The following is a 17,186-nucleotide window of genomic DNA, read 5'->3' as shown; positions in this document are numbered from 1 at the left end:
CACACGCAGCTTTTTTCATCCCCTTCTTGGTAGTATTGAAACCCAGGTGTCATACATGCTAGGCAGACTTTTTTTTTTTTTTTTTTGCGGGTCTGGGATTGGAACCCAGGGGCATTCAACCTCCAAGCTACACCCCCTGCCCTATTTTTTATTCTTTATTTTGAAACTGTGTTGCAGAGGGCCTCACTAAGTAGCTGAGGCTGTCCAGATCCCGGTCTCAGCCTCCCAAATGCTGGGATTACAAGCGTGCACCACCACGCCCGGCTGACTTTTTTTTTTAATGTGGAACATATTGAAAATGGCAGTCAGACTATGGTTGGTACCCTCCCCCACATCCCCCCTCCCAACAATGAGTGTCCCAAGTTAACCATGCTGTATTTCTATTTTTACACAAATTCAAATGTAGCTCCTTCATTAATCAACCTCAGCCTCCTTCCTCTCCTATCCTTCCATTCTAGCTTTGAGGCGTTTCTCCTCCATTGTCTAGAGTCTCTCTGGTATCTCTAATACTCCTAGTTTGGGCATATTAGAGGAAACATAAATCCCTTCTCTTTCTGTGCTTGGCTGATCTCACGTAACATAATGTTCTCCAAGCCTTTCCATCTTTTTTTTTTTGGTGGTGGTACTAGGGTTCCTGGAAGCCCTTCTACCTCCGGGCTACACTCCCAGACTTATTTTTACATTTTTATTTGGAAACAGGGTCTCCTAAGCCAGCGCACGCGGCTGGCTTCGAACCTGCGCGATCCTCCTATTTCCGCCTCCCAAGCGCGGGGATTACAAGCGTGCGCCACCACGCCCGGCAGTCTTTCCATCTTGCAAGTGACATGATTTTGTTCTTTTTTATAGCTGAGTAGAATTCTTTTGTGTGTATTTCCCATAATTTTGCAATCCATTTATCTGTTGATGGAGACCTAGGTTGGTTCCATATTTGGGCTATTAGGAATTGTGACGCTATGAACATGGGTATGCATATGTTACTGTATAGTTCTCTGATTTCACCCAGAAGTGGGAAAGCCAGATCATATGGTGGGTCCATTACCGTTTTTTTTTTTTTGTTTTTTTTTTGTTTTGTTTTGTTTTGTTTTGTTTTGTTTGTTTTTGTTTTTGAAGGTCTGGGGGTGGAACCCAGGGGCATTTGACCTCCGAGCTATACCCCCTGCCCTATTTTTTATTCTTTATTTTGAGACAGGGTCTCACTAAGTAGCTGAGGCTGTCTATGAACCAGGATCCTCTGGTCTCAGCCTCGCGAATGCTGGGATTACAAGCTTGCACCACCACGTCCGGATATGCCATTCCTAGTTTTCTTTTCTTTTTGTGGTACTGGGGTGGAACCCAGGGGCTTTTCTACCTCCGGGCTATACTCCCAGACCTATTTTATATTTTATAGAAACAGGGTCTCACTAAATTGTTGAGAGCCACACTAAGTAGCTGAGGCTGGCTTCAAACCTGTGCAATCCTCCTGTCTCAGCCTCCCAAGTCCTAGGACTACAAGCGTGTGCCACCATGCCCGGCCCATTCCTAGTTTTCTAGGGAATCTCCACACTGATCTCCATAGTGGCTGAACTATGCACTCCCACCAACAGTGTATAAGAGTTCCTCTTTCCCCACATCCTTGCCAGCATTTGTTGTTATTTGAGTTCTTTATGCTTGCCACTCTGATTGGGGTTAGATGGAATGTCATCGTAGTTTTGATTTGCATCTTCCTGATGGCTAATGATGTTGAATATCTTTTCCTGTATCTATTGGCTATTTGTGTCTCTTTTGTGAAGTGTGTAATTCAGTTCAGTTGCCCATTTCTTGATTGGGTTATTTGTTTTGCTAGTGTAGAATCTTTTGAGCTCTTTGTATATTCTGGATATTAGCCCTCTGGTTGGTGGCTGGTAAAGATCTTTTCCCATTCTGTAGGCTTTCTCTTTAGGTTCTTAATGGTTTCCTTTGATAAGAAGAAACTTTTTAGTTTGATGCCATCCCTCTTGTTAATTATTGCTTTAATTTCCTGCGCTTTGGAGGTCTTGTTGAGAAAGTTACTGCTTGTGCCTATATGTTGGAGTGTTGAGCCTTTGCCCTCCTAATAACTTCACAGTCTCTAATTTTTAAGTCTTTGATCCATCTCAAGTTGATTCCTGTGCATGGTGAGAAGTAAGAATTTAGTTCCATCTTTCTACAAATGGATAGCCAGTTCTCCCAGCACCATTTGTTGAAAAGGCTTTCTTTTCTCCAGCATACAAATTTGTGTCCTTTGTCAAAGATCAATTGACTGTAGGTATGTGGATTTGTTTCTCTATCTTCTATTCTCTTCCACTGGTCAGTCTGCCTGTTGTGCCAGTACCGTGCTGTTTTTACTACTATTGCTCTATAGTATAATTTGAAGTCCGGAATTGTGATGCCTCCTGCCTGGTTTTTATTGCTGAGGATTGCTTTGGCTATTCTGGGTCTTTTCTTTCTCCATATAAAATTCATGACTGATTTTTCTAGGTCTATGAAGAATGTTGTTGATATTTTAATAGGAATTGCATTGAATCTATAAATCACTTTTGGCAGAATGGCTATTTTGATATTTATTCTGGCTAGGGAGACATTCTACCACTAAGCTATATCCCATCCCTTATCTTATTTTAGGCAGGGTCTTACTTGCCCACACTGCCCTGGAATTTGTGATTCTCCTGCTTCAGCCTTTTGAGTAGCCAGGATTACAGGCATGCACCATCACCCCAGTTTCTGATTGGTTGGTTGGTTGTCTCTCCCCTCTCTCTCTTTATCTTCCCCCCGCCCTTATTTAAACTTTATTTTGGTTCTGGGCCTATAACTTGGAATTCTCTTCTGTCAGCCTCCTGAGTAGCTGGAATTATAGGCATGTTTCACTGTTCTAGCTGTTTTTTCCTTTTCAGAACTTCATTCACAAGAGAAATGGTTATTAAATGTCACATACTTTATACATTCACATTTTTTTCTTTCAGGTCCGTGTGAGAAAATTCATGACGAAAATTTACGAAAACAGTAAGTTGTACCTTTTTGTCATTTTTTTTTTTCTTTTTACTAGTCGTTTGTTTTGAAGAAAGAATTGGATTAGTGTAAAATGAATGTCTGGCAGGGGATGGTACAAAAGCTATATAGTTTCAGTGATATTATTAGTTGCTATATTAGTACATATTATATCCCAAGCTTTACTATACCACATTTGCTTTTTTATTTATTTTTTGGTTATACTTAGGATTGAACCCAGAGACACTCTTCCTCTGAGTTACACCCCTTGTCCTTTTTATTTTTTGTTTGGAAAGAGGGTGTTGCTAGATTGTTTGAGAGTCTCATGTTGCTGAGACTATCCTTGAACCTGTGATCCTCCTGTCTCAGCCTCCCAATTACTGGAATTACAGGCGAGTGCCACCACACCTGGCATCACATTTGTATTTAATTAATTAATTTATTTATTAATTAATTTATTTTTGTGGTACTGGGGATGGAACCCTGGGGCCTTCTACCTCTGGGCTACACTCCCAGACTTAAATTTATATTTTATTTGGAAACAGTCTCACTAAGTTGCTGAGAAGCCTCACTGAATAGCTGAGGCTGGCTTCAAACCTGTGATCCTTCTGTCTCAGACTCCCAAGTGCTGAGATTATAAGCATGTACCACCATGCCCGGCTACATTTACTTTTTCATAGCCCCAGTTTTGGAGATGAGATGTGTCCTGGGTTCAGGGTCACAGATTCAGTATAGAAGTAGAGCTCGGAGGTCAAACTCTTGTATAAGAGCTGGATGTGGTGGTGCACGCTTGTAATCCCAGCGCTTAGGAGGCTGAGACAGGAGGATCGCATAGGTTCGAAGCCAGACTCAGCTACTTAGTGAGGCTCTCAGCAACTTAGTGAGACCCTGTTTCCAAATAAAATATAAAAATAGGTCTGGGAGTGTAGCCCAGACATAGAAAAGCCCCTGTGTTCTACCCCTATTCCCCCCCTCCACACACACACACACAAAACCTGTATAAACCATTGCTTTCAACCAAACACGGTACAATATATTGCCTTCTCTTCACCAGGATAAGGGACAAACAGAAATCACTTCATATGTACTCAGTTTACTCTTCAGGCTAAATGCAGCAGTCTTTGAGAGTAAAGATAGAATATGTGAATTGTAATAGACAAAGGTATGTTTATTTTCATTTTTATCAGGTATGAAAAGAGTTCTCGTTTTATGAAAGTTGGCTACGAGAGAGATTTTTTACGATATTTACAAAGTTTACTTGCAGAAGTAGAACGTAGAATCAGACGAGGCCATGCTCGTCTGGCATTATCTCAAAATCAACAGTCCTCTGGGGTAAGTATGAAGTGACTTTACAATCTTAATAAAGGTTCTTTGTTCTCTGGAGCCTGAGACCTAATATTCTTGAAACTTGTCTTCTTTTCATTACTTTTTTTTTTTTTAGGATGAATTAAAACCTAAAGACTTTTTAGTTTTTATTAGTAAATACCATATTGATTTTGCTAATCATAGGGCTTCCTGTTTTGTTTTGTTTTGTTTTGTTTTGTTTTGTGGTACTGGGGATTGAACCCAGAGACAGTCTAGTGCTGGGCTACACCCCTGCTCCTTTTGAAATTTTTGGTTTTTTTGAAACTGGTCTTGCTAGGTTGCTGAGAGTCTCACTAAGTTACTGAGGCAGATTTTGAACCTACAATTCTCTCAGCCTCCCAAATACTAGGATTACAGATGTATGTCAGTAACTGACTAAATAGTGATTTACTACCAGAAATTGAAGATAATAAATTGCTATTCCTGTGATTAGGCATTTTAATTATTAAATAGAATGCTAGATGATATGTTAAAGTTCAAGTGTTTATTATGTCTTTTATTTGTTACCACATTTTATTGTCTTCAGGCGGCTGGCCCAACAGGCAAAAATGAAGAAAAAATTCAGGTTCTAACAGATAAAATTGATGTGCTCCTTCAGCAGGTGAGAATTGTGTACTTTAATATCAGGAAATACTTAGGACATTTAGTTGACATAAGGATGGCAAATACACATGAACATTAGTCATTTAGAGAAATACTAATTAAAACTGCAATGAGGCACTTATTTAACAACTATTTGAATGATTCTAATTAAAAAGATTGATCATACTGTGTGTCAGCAAGGATCTGAGCCAGTTGGATATATCAAACTCTGCTGGTGGGTGTGTAAAATGATGAAGCCACTAAGAAGAGTTTATCTGTTTCTTAAAAAGTTAAAAACGCAACATGAGTGATTTCTCTTCTAATTGTTTACCCAAGAGAATTGAAAACAGTGTCTCTACATTGTTTGCTGGTGTTCACAGGAGATTTATTCATAATGGGACCAAAAAAAACCCCCACAAAGCTAGCAACAATTCAGATGTTCATCAAGAGATGAATGGATAAATTGTGATGTAACCATAAAACAGAAATGGGATACTACTCAGTAAAAAGGAATGAACTATATGCAATAGTATGCTGAATCCTTAAGTAATTAGAGTGAAAAAACAACACAAAAAAGGAATACAAACTATTATACACCTATGTAAAATATAAGAATTGCAAAATAATGTAGTGAAAGAACAAGATCAGTTAATGCCTCAGTATATGTATAGAGTTGAGGTTGGAGTAGTTACTAAGAGTAAGTAGGAGGAAACCTTTGTGGGGTGGTGGATATGTTCATTGTCTAGATGATACCCTTGATTTCATGGGCATATGCATATGTCCAAACTTAGATTTTGCACTTTAAAAATGTTTGTCTTATTGCATGTCATTAAAGCTGTAAAATCACAAGGGTAAATTAAGCATAAAGAGGCTTCAGTAAACAAAATTAAAAAGGCACAAAATTACTAAATGCTAATGAAGCATGGATTAAAAAGAAAATAGATTGATTAGACAAGAGTCTTAACTGTTTCTTTTTTCTTTTTAGATTGAAGAATTAGGATCTGAAGGAAAGGTAGAAGAAGCTCAGGGAATGATGAAATTAGTAGAACAGCTAAAAGAAGAGAGGGAATTGCTTAGATCCACAACTTCGGTGAGTAACAACTTGTCTTTGAATTACCCAGCCTTTTCATAATCCACTGCATGGAATCTGTTCTTATTTTAGAGCCTTTTTTAAATTTTTTTAATGTGTGTGTGGTACTAGGGTAGATTGAAACCCAGGGGCCTTCTACCTCTGGGCCATACCCTTATCCCTATTTTATTTTTTATTTGGAAACAGGATCTCGCTAAATTGCTAAGGCTGTCTTTGCACCTGTGATCCTGTCTCAGCCTCCCAAGCACTGGGATTATAGGTATGTGCAACCACACCCAGTTATTTTTGAACCTTTGAAAACATTTTCTATTGTTCTAACTTAAGAGCGATCAAGTATTTTACAGGCCTCATAGTTTGTTGTTTTTGCAGTTCTGGGAATTGAATCCAAAGTCATTCTACCTCGAACTACATCTTCCAGCCCAATTTTTTTTTTTTTTTTTTTTTTTTTTTTTAATTTTGAAACAGGATCTCACTAAGTTTCAGAGGGCCTCACAAGTTGCTGGGGCTGGCCACCAACCTGCAATCCTCCTGTCTCAGCCTCCTAAGTATGGGATTACAAGTGTACCACTATGCCTGGCTCACATGTTTTAATTTAGGTTTGCAGGTCACAAGGTCCCCAGCAGGTTCTAAGCTCTACCTTGAATCATGAAAGCTTTAGACAACTTGATGATACAGAAAGAAAAAGAACAAAAAATTCTCAAACTCATTATATTGTTTATTTTGCCGGGCGTGGTGGCACATGCTTGCAATTCCAGTACTTGGGAGGCCGAGACAGGAGGATCACAGGTTCAAGGCTAGCCTCCGCTCTTTTGTGGGGCCCTCGGCAACTCAAATGAGAGCCTGTTTAAAAATAAGAAATGGGGCTGGAGTATAGCTTGGAGGTAGAATGCCCCCCCCCCTGGGTTCCATCGCCAGTATCACAAAAGGGGAAATAAAAAGCTATTCTAAATGTTAATAAGTTTTTGGGGGGAGATTTGCATGTTGTCTCTTCCTTACATAATAACTAATTTATCTTTTCAGACAATTGAAAGTTTTGCTGCCCAAGAAAAACAAATGGAAGTTTGTGAAGTGTGTGGAGCCTTTTTGATAGTAGGAGATGCCCAGTCCCGGGTAGATGATCATTTGATGGGAAAACAACACATGGGCTATGCCAAAATTAAAGCCACTGTAGAAGAATTAAAAGTAAGTTTCTTACAAGCAGTTTTGTAGCTCTGTCTAAAATTGTAGTATAACATAGCTGTAACTAGCCACCACTAAAAATAGCTATATTTTAGTGTAGCTATAAGTTGATCAGATGGAGATATAAATTCCCCATTCTTTTTTTATGTTTATATTTACTTAAAGCAATCATAAGTATGGTGTGATGACATACACCTGTAACATCGGCTACTTGGATTGGGCAGGAGAATTTCAACTAAAGGACAGCCAAGGCAACTTAATGAGACCCTGTTTCAAAGAGTAAAAAGAGAGGGATATAGCTAAGGGGTAATGCACACCTGGATTCAGTCCTCTATATCCATGAATGGATGGATAAATAAATAAAGCAGTGATACTCCCCATGAAGTTACACTGTTTGTTAAGCTATCATAGTACTATCTTCACTCTAACAGAATGTTTGTAATATTTACCAAGAGAATTAGTAATGATATATTGTATACATATGTGGTGTTTGAGTTTTTTATTTTCTTTGAGGGCACCAAATTGGATAAAATGATCTACAAATTGCTTCACTTTAAATGACCATTGTTTGACAATGGCTTTCAGGTTGTAGATGTATATAAATTCAGCTATGAGGGGTTATCGTTGTAGCTCAAGGGTATAGTGTTTACACGAATTCCTAACATGCACCAAACAAAAATCCAATTTGATTTCCTTAGGAAAAATTAAGAAAAAGAACTGAAGAACCTGATCGGGATGAACGTCTAAAAAAAGAGAAGCAAGAAAGAGAAGAAAGAGAAAAGGAAAGGGAGAGAGAGAGGGAAGAAAGGGAAAGGAAAAGACGAAGAGAAGAAGAAGAAAGAGAAAAGGAAAGAGCTCGAGATAGAGAAAGAAGAAAGAGAAGTCGTTCACGAAGTAGACACTCAAGCCGAACTTCTGACCGAAGATGCAGCCGGTCTCGGGATCACAAAAGATCAAGAAGTAGAGAAAGAAGGCGAAGCAGGTATACAAAACATGGAATACAATATCTGGCTTATAATGAGCCCACAGTAAATTTTAGTAATTACTAATGTTACTTTTTAGAATGATGCCTGCTAAGCTCTAAGTCCAGGTACTCCCCAACGTATGATTAGGTTAGATAATAAACCTATCATATATTGAAAATGCATTTAATATATCTGTGAAAGGAGTATCATACCAACCCAGTACATTGTAGAATGTTGGTTACATAAGCCGGGAGCTTCGGCACATACCTATAATCCTAGTATTGGAAGACTGAGACAGAAGGATCACAGGTTTGAAGCTGGCCACAGCACCTCATCAGCAAGCTGTTTCAAATTTTAAAAAAGGTACTGTTTCTGTTGTATGTATTTTACCTTTTTTTTTTTTTCCGGTACTGGGGATTGAACCCATGGGCATTCTACCTTTAAGCTACACCCCAGCCCTATTTTTTATTTTGAAATAGGGTCTGAGCCTGCAATTCTCTTGTCTCAGCCTCCCAAGTACTGGGATTCCACCACCACACTCAGCTTATATATTACTTTTTCGCTATCCTGAGGTTAAAAAAAAACAAGTTTGACAATAAATTGAAGACTGGCTATATTCTTAAATACTAGGATAGATTATGAGAGTTGAATCAGTGAGTGAGTAAGTGGTTCTATCTTATTTTGTTGGGTTTTTTTTCAGTACTTGTTGTGGAACCCAGGGATATTTGACTTCTGAGCTGTACCCCCTGCCCTAGGTTTTATTCTTTATTTTGAAACAGGATCTCCTTGAGTTGCAGAAGGCCTCACTAAGTAGTAGCCGTGGTTGTCCTTGAACCACTATCCTCCTGTCTCAGTCTCCCAAATGCTGGGATTACAAGCATGTGCCACTAAGCCCGGCCTGGTTTCATCTTTAAGACAAGTTATTTTCTTTTTTTTTCTTTCTTTTTTCTTTTCTTTTTTCTTTTTTTTTGGGGGGGGGGTGGTACTGGGGTTCCTGGAAGCCCTTCTACCTCTGGGCTACACTCCCAGACCTATTTTTACATTTTTATTTGGAAACAGGGTCTCCTAAGCCAGCGCGCGCGCGTGCGTGGCTAGCTTCGAACCTGTGCGATCCTCCTGTCTCTGCCTCCCAAGTGTGGGGATTACAAGCGTGCGCCACCACGCCTGGCCTGAGTCTCACTAATTTTCAGAGGGCATCACTAAGATGGTGACTTGTCTCAGCCTCCCAAGTACTGGGATTACAAGCATGTGCCACCACGCCCAGCGTGTTTTTGTTTAAGGTTTGTTTTTTTTTAATTTTTAATTATTTTGTAATACTGGGGATTGAACCCAGGGGCAGTCTACCCCCGAACTATACCCTCAGCCCTATTTTATTTTTATTTTGAAACAGGGTCTCACTAGGTTGATGGAGAGTCCCACTACTTGCTGAGGCTGTCCTCGAACCTGTGATCCTATTTTCAAAGCCTCCCAGTATTGGGATTACAAGGGCGGGCTACCACATCTGGCCATTTTTAATATAAAATGTCTTAGTAGTAGCAAGCTCTATTCATATACTTTTAAAGGAAAGTTTGAAAGTTTTGTTTAATCATGTTGCCTATTAAAGGTATTCATTACTGTAATACCAGTTGAAGTTGCTTTTCTTTCTGTTTTAAATGATTAAGAAGTAGAGATCGACGAAGAAGCAGAAGCCATGACAGATCAGAAAGAAAACATAGATCTCGAAGTCGTGATCGAAGAAGGTCAAAAAGCCGGGATCGAAAGTCATACAAGCACAGGAGCAAAAGTCGGGATAGAGAACAAGATAGAAAATCCAAGGAGAAAGGTTAGTTTATATGTGAATACAGTTAATGGAGGGGCTGTTTCCATACCCTTATCTCGCCATTCCCTTTTCTCCAGAAATAGGTGGTGTTCCATCTCCAGCTATATTTCTTTCCATTTATAAGGAAAGTCGTTTCAATAAGTGTTCTTTCCCCTCTTGTTTGATTTGTGAAAGTGACAGTTGGTCTGATGTTTCTTAGATCATGTTAAAATCACATCCTTCAATTGGTAATTTGAAGATTTTTCATCTAAATTATTCCAAATGTTGTATTGCCTTTCAGAGTTATTAGATTCTAGAATTTAACTTGGTTATTGACTACATTGTTTTTTAAATCTGCAGTGTTCCATAATGTCGAGTAAATTAAATGTTGCATTGGTCTCTTTGGGCAGAATTTATAATTCAATTAATAGGATGATTAAGTTCTAAATTCTCGTGGTGTGTGTGTTACTAGGGATTGAACCCATGGGCATTTTACTTCTGAGCTATACCCCCTGCCTTTATTTTGAAACAAGGTCTCACTAAGTTGTGGAGAGTCTCATTAAGTAGCTAAAGCTGGCTGCCAACCTGTGATCTTCCTGTCTCAGTCTCCCAAGTCCTGCAATTATAAGGGTGTGCCAACATGCCCAGCCTAAGTTCACATGGTGTTCTTTTTTGTTGTTGTTGTTTATGTGGGGGGGAGGTACTGGGGGTGGAACCCAGGGGCTTTTCTACCTCCGGGCTATACTCCCAGACCTTTTTTTTATACTTTATTTGGAAACAGGGTCTCACTGAGTTGCTGAGAGCCTCACTCAATAGCTCAATAGAGCGAGAGCCTCACTCAATAGGTTGGCTTTGAACCTGTGCAATCCTCCTGTCTCAGCCTCCCAAGCGCTGGGATTACAAGTGTGTACCACCACTCCCGGCTAAGTTCCCATGTTTTAACCATGCATCTTAACTGTGTTTTATATTGAATCCATATTCTCTGTGTTCTGTGGCTTCCCAGTTTCTGATCTATGATGACATTAACATTAGTGGACTTCTAAGTTTTGTTCCTAGGCGTGATGGCACAGGACTATAATCCTAGTTGTTCAAGAGGTTGAGCCTGAGACGAGGTATCACAAGTTGGAGGTCAGTCTCAATCTTAGTAAGATCCTCTCTCAAAGATAAAAAATTGGACTAGAGATATAGCTCAGTGGTAGAGCTCTGGGTTAATTTTCTATTCTCATCTTTTTCTTTTTGTTTTTCTTTTTCTTTTCTTTCTTTTTTTTTCTTTCTTTTGCTGTACTGGGGAGGAACCCAGGGGCATCCTACCTCCGAGATATACCCTCAGCCCTAATTTTTATTCTTTATTTTGAAACAGGGTCTCACTGAGTTGCAAAGGGCCTCACTAAGTAGCTGAGGCTGTCTGTGAACCACAATTCTCCTGTGTCAGCCTCCCAAATGCTGGGATTATAAGCGTATGTTACCATGCCCAGCCTATTCTAATCTTTTAACTTACCTTAAAAAAAAAAAATGATTCTTTCAATCATCGGAGTGTTCTTTCTTTTCTTTTCCCTCCCTCCCTCCCTTTCTTCTTCCTTCCTTCCTTCCTTTCTTTCTTTCTTTCTTTCTTTCTTTCTTTCTTTCTTTCTTTCTTTCTTTCTTTCTGCATTTCCATTTATGTTGACTGGGCCAATTATGTTTTGTATGGTTTTAGAGATGAGAGAAAAAGCCTGCTTCTAATTATCTTAGTTCAACTGTTCTGTCCTATTTTGGCTCTCTGTTTCTATGTTTGATTACCAACATAATATATGTATTGCTGTTTGAATTTATTATATTGATTTTCTGTGGTATTCATGTTATATTCTATTATATAACATGCCCTACTTTGCTAGAGGTAGGGGTTTTACGGGGGGCTAGGTTAAATTAGAGAAATAACAGCGCAAACTGGGCATGTATTTTTGGTTTCTTTTATTTTTTTCTCATAAGTGTACCCCTCTTTTAAAAATAATATTTATGTATTTTACATATGCTGGCCTTTTCTATAACATGAGACCGATTAAACTGTAAGAACAAGGGTAATTTTTCCAACTTGACTGTTGCAAGCTCTAGTATTGCCATTTATATTCATAGTTGCTTCTGTCATTGAAAAGGCAATTGCTGCTGGGCTTGGTGGCTTGTAATTCCAGTACTTGGGAGTTTGAGCAGAGGGGATGCAGATTTGAGGAGAGCCTCCGTGAGTAGTGGCTCATCAATCTGAAGAGACCCTGCTTCAAAATAAAAATAGGCTGGGGTTGTAGCTTGGAGGTAGAATGCCTCCAGGTTCACACACAAACACAAACATAAAGGGGTAATTTCTGTAAAGGGTTACTTTAAAAACAAAAGTTACCTAATATTTTTGTAAAACATTCAGTGTAATATATTTTGAGGTGGAGGTTCCACCATCAAGAGCCAAATATGAACGTCTCGAGATCAAATTAATCACTTTTGTTTAGATAAATTTTTATATTCCTTTTTTTAAACATTAGTTGCCCTATTTCTTTTTTGTCACTTAAAATAAATTGGGTTGGAGCCAGGCATCGTAGTGCATGCCTATAATGCCAATACTTGGGAGTCTGAGACAGGAGGATTGCAGGCTTGAGGTCAGCCTCAGCAACTTAGGCCATCTGCAACTTAGTGAGATTCTGTTTCCAAATAAATAAAATAGGGCTCTAGGTATAGCTCAGAGGTGGAATGTCCCTGGATTCCTTCCCCAGTACCACCAAAAAAAAAAAAAAAAAAAAAAAAAAAAAAAGCCCAGAGGTAGAATTTCCAGTAAATACCTTTCCCCAACAAGTATTGTTTAAGCTGAGTTTATTTAGATTACGGGCACATAAGAATATTCCTGGTGAGACTTAAAGGAGAGAAGATTGGATACTCAGGAAACTCATGAGCCCTGCCTTGAATTGGGCATGCATGCCAGTGCATCATTAAACAAAGTTTAAGATGAGAAATGATGAGTTTGTGGGCTTTTGCAAACTCCTCCATGTAGCCCTCTAGGTATTCCTTGGTGTATCAGTGACTAAAGGTTTAGACTTAGGGGCCAGGTAGGAACAATAGCGAGCATTTGATAGAAGAGTGAGTACACCACTACAAATGCTGTCATGGAAGCTAGTTTATCTAACCCCACAAATGGGAAATCACTTCTCACATAAGGATATCTTTTCATCAGACAGCTTAGGGTGCTTTATTTGTGGAGTTTCTTTTTAATCCATAGCCCTAAAATCCACATATTGTAGATGTCCTTAGGACTATTAAGATCTACCATATTTATATAGGGCAGAAGATAAGATTATTGGACTGACTACTAGTCCTCTACGGGGCAACAAGACGACTCTTCCTCATTGAAGCTACTCGTGCACCGGAGAAGCCCCTAAGGCACAAAGGGAGGACTTTCCCACAAGGTCAGTTAGAGCACAGTTCCCACAAGTGGACAGAGAGATATTAAGCAAGTCTTGCAGTTAACTACTTGGACATTGCTTTGTGTATTTGCAAGTGTTAGACTGAATGTGCTCTTTCACCTAAAATCCTGAGCTTTTAGATTCTTGGAATAGGTATTCCACCCATACTGCATTACTTTGTTTTCATTTCTATCCCTTTCCCAGTATTTGGTGTGTGTCTTAAGAACTTTGTCCAAAGCCAGGGGTGGTGGTGCACACTTGTAACCCCACCATTCAGGAGGCTGAGACTGGAGGATAGTGGTTTGTGGCCATTCTCAGCTGATTAGTGAGGTTCTTTGCAACTCAGGGAGACCCTGTTTCGAAATAAAAGAATAAAAAATTGGGCTGGGGAGCTGGGCGTGGTGGCACACACTTGCAATCCCAGCATTTGGGAAGCTGAGACCGGAGGATCATGGTTTAAGGACAGCCTCAGCTACTTAGTGAGACCCGGTTTCAAAATAAAGAATAAAAAATAGGGCTGGGGGGTGTAGCTTGGAGGTAGAATACCCCTGGGTTCCATCTCCAGTACTGCAAAAAAAAGGTGGGGCTGGGGGTATAGCTCAGAGATAGATTGTCCTTTGGCTCCATCCCATTACCACCAAAAAGAAAAAAGAAAGGGAAAAAAAAGAACTTCGTTCACAATCTGTAGAGAGTACTGCTTTTAAGTGTTTTTCTGCTTCATGATATACTGTGCTTGACCAGCTAATCTTAGTTTTAAGAGGAAAAAATAACTTTTCTCTAAGATTTCTAGTTTTGTATCATTGTTTTTTGTGGGAATTTTTTGTTAGGGAGGAATGCTTAGAACTGGAACAGGATCTCGCTGAGTTGCAAAGAACCTCACTAGTAGCTGAGGGTGTCCGCGAACCGCCATCCTCCTGTCTCAGCCTCCCAAATGCTGGGATTACAAGCTTGCACCACTACGCCTTGCTAATTTTTGCATTTAAAAATATATAATTGAGTGAAGATGCCTGCTTAATTCAACTTTGCCTTTTGTGGTTACTGGTTTTACTCTTGTAACAATAATTTAACGTTATTATGAAAGTTTTGTACTTTCATACCTTCTTGTTGCTTTCTGGTATGATTTGTCTAAATTGAAAATTACTTAAATTTTAGATTCTGCAGTAGCTTTTTAATAACTTCTCACCAGTTTGAGAGAATTTGATGTTTTTATCTTCTGATTTCTTTAATTCTTACCCTCTCCCTCCTCCATAAATTATAAATCATAATCCTTGGGTAAACTCAGCAAATTCTGTTACTTTGCAGTTTGTGGGAAGTTATCGTCATATCTCTATTGCTTCATTTTCAGAAGAGGAATGTATTTTTCTGTACGTTAAAATCCATGGTCAATGTCTTCTTTTATGGCAGAAAAGAGGGGATCTGATGATAAAAAAAGTAGTGTGAAGTCCAGTAGTCGAGAAAAACAGAGTGAAGATCCAAACGCTGAATCGAAGGAAAGTGATACTAAGAATGAGGTCAATGGGACCAGTGAAGACATTAAATCTGAAGGTGACACTCAGTCCAATTAAAACTGATCTGATAAGACCTCAGATCAGACAGAGGTAAGTGTATTGTTTCTCACTTTGATTAGGGCTTTTTGTTACTGTTTGACAGTGCAGCGTAAGTATGCACAGATGAAGATGGAACTAAGCCGAGTAAGAAGACATACAAAAGCATCTTCTGAAGGAAAAGACAGTGTAGTCCTGCAAAACATTTTGAGGTACATTGTTTTGTCTCAGCTATTTTGTAGCAGACTCGTGCCCCCATTAGTGTGCCTCTTTGGAAATTATTGCCCAGTTTGTAATATAGTCGCCATTAAAAAGTTAATTATCCTTTTTTTAGGGATTTTGCTGTCATTTCTTTTTTTTAATAAAAAGGTTGAACTGTTTTTTATTTTTTTATTTTTTGGTATTAAGTCCATCTTGTGTTGGTACATTGGCAGAGACATATGCTTTAAAAACTTAAATATTTCTGAGGCACATGTTGGACTACTTTGTTTTAATTAAACTGCTAGTATTTCTTTGTCGAGGATGTTTCTAGTTTTTTTTTTGCTTTATTGCCTTGCATTCTAATGCAGTTTGTTCTGTAACTCGAGAGCCAGTAGCATTGGATTGATGGAAGTGTAGGGTTTATGAATTATTGCAGCTGACTACCATACCTCACACAGCGTTGGTGTTGTGAGCGGCCCATGAAAAGCCAAATTAAAAATCAAGGATTCAGTCAAACTAAGCAGGTACTCATGCCAGGTACTCCTTTCTCTACCCACATCCATGTTTGAATGCTATTGCCTGTGATCTTTACGCTTAACTGTTGTGTATCTTTTTTGTTCTTTATAAGAAGCACAGAGGGGTTTTTGTGCATCGCGTGAAAACTTACAAATCAAATGTTAACAGAATGGACTTTTTTTTCAACTGTGTGTAGGGATGCAGTGGTGCCCAGAATTAGATATCTTTAAAGAATTTTAAATTCAATAAACACTTCATATTATTCGCCTTGTTACATTCAATGCAATTCTCAAGTCTTTAAGAGGTATGTGTTTAATATTTCCTACTGTGTAGGAGAACTTGCAGTCAGCTATAGGTGTATAGGAATAGTCACTGGCTGATATATTTAAAGCAGCAGTGAATAGGAAGGACAGACACCTTCAATCTGTGACATGCAAAGAACTGATGTCTAGAAGGAATTTGGGTTTTTAAAGAACTATTCCAAGTCAGGTTTTCTCCGTGTTCTTAAAACCTCTAAATTGTTCATTCTTTGGGCTAGTGGCGTGGGATGAAATATTCCTAATGAAAGGAAGTACCAATTAGTTGATTTGCTGATGGCATTTGATTTCTAGGGAAGCAATATAGACTTATATCTCTATGAGCTGTTTGTACCTAGGCAGGCATACACAGGCACATGGCTTTAAAAACCACACCAATGCCTTGGTTATTAAAAAGATCGCAAACATTTCATATACACGTTAATTATAATTAGCAGTTAGTGACTGGGCCAACACATAGTCATAAACATTTGCCTTTTATATGCTGTCTAATTATCATTTTTCCCCAAATTTTGCATTGTAGGACTACTGTTGGAAGATTTTTTGAAGAATACTGAAAACGGCATAAAGTGAAGATCAACATTAAAATGAGGTGAAAGAAAGCTATAGTGGCATAGAAAAAGTATAAAGCTCAGTTAGTTTTTTTATTTTAATTAAAAATTAATTCAGGACTGATATGACCTATCAGATTTCAGAACATGTGTTAATAGCATATATGCCACTGAAACTTAGGTCCTGTATCATATTTTTTCTTTTAAGACTTTTTTAAAATATTACCTAAACATGTGGCTTGCTCAGTGTTTAATTGCAAGTTTTCATTCTTGGACTTTGAAAACAGGATTAAACGTTAGTATTCATGTGAATCAGACTAAATGGGATTCCATTTTTACAACTCTGCTATACTTAGCCTTTGGATTTAGAAGTAAAAATAAAGTATCTCTGACTTTCTGTTACGAAGTTGATTGTCTGTGTTATTGAAAAGTTTTAGTATTAATCTTTTTCTAATAAAGTTATTGACTCTGAACTAGTCCCTTGTTTTAAATATAAGAGGTACACTATTATAGTGTTGGTGTACATTTTTATCTTGTTCTGTTTAAGACGAACTTTTATAGAATTTCCAGTTTAATGTTTTAAATAATGGTGCTTCAATTTTGGGTGGCTATGAATAAATTTGAATTTTGCTTTTAATAGCAAAGATGTACAGTGAACTAGAATATATTTTTACATC

General features: G+C 38.4%; 1 protein-coding gene across 1 annotated transcript in view; it reads left to right on the top strand.

Moving 5' to 3' along the window:
• LUC7L3 (LUC7 like 3 pre-mRNA splicing factor) overlaps positions 1-16,515 on the top strand; it is a gene marked incomplete at both ends in the record, with an annotated part of 34,427 nt that extends 17,912 nt beyond the window's left edge. Inside the window, 10 exons of the mRNA XM_080712936.1 lie at positions 2,958-2,997; positions 4,170-4,314; positions 4,874-4,948; positions 5,915-6,019; positions 7,040-7,201; positions 7,897-8,180; positions 9,825-9,985; positions 14,785-14,925; positions 15,031-15,136; positions 16,482-16,515. Of these exons, the coding sequence (XP_080569062.1) occupies positions 2,958-2,997; positions 4,170-4,314; positions 4,874-4,948; positions 5,915-6,019; positions 7,040-7,201; positions 7,897-8,180; positions 9,825-9,985; positions 14,785-14,925; positions 15,031-15,136; positions 16,482-16,515 (1,253 nt within the window). The remainder of the gene's footprint in view (positions 1-2,957; positions 2,998-4,169; positions 4,315-4,873; positions 4,949-5,914; positions 6,020-7,039; positions 7,202-7,896; positions 8,181-9,824; positions 9,986-14,784; positions 14,926-15,030; positions 15,137-16,481) is intronic.
• Between the last annotated feature and the right edge of the window lie 671 nt (positions 16,516-17,186).

This window comes from Muscardinus avellanarius (genome assembly GCF_963383645.1).
Source record: "Muscardinus avellanarius genome assembly, chromosome: 16".
Classification (NCBI taxonomy): Eukaryota; Metazoa; Chordata; class Mammalia; order Rodentia; family Gliridae; genus Muscardinus; species Muscardinus avellanarius.
This window is presented reverse-complemented; position numbering and strand designations above follow the sequence as displayed.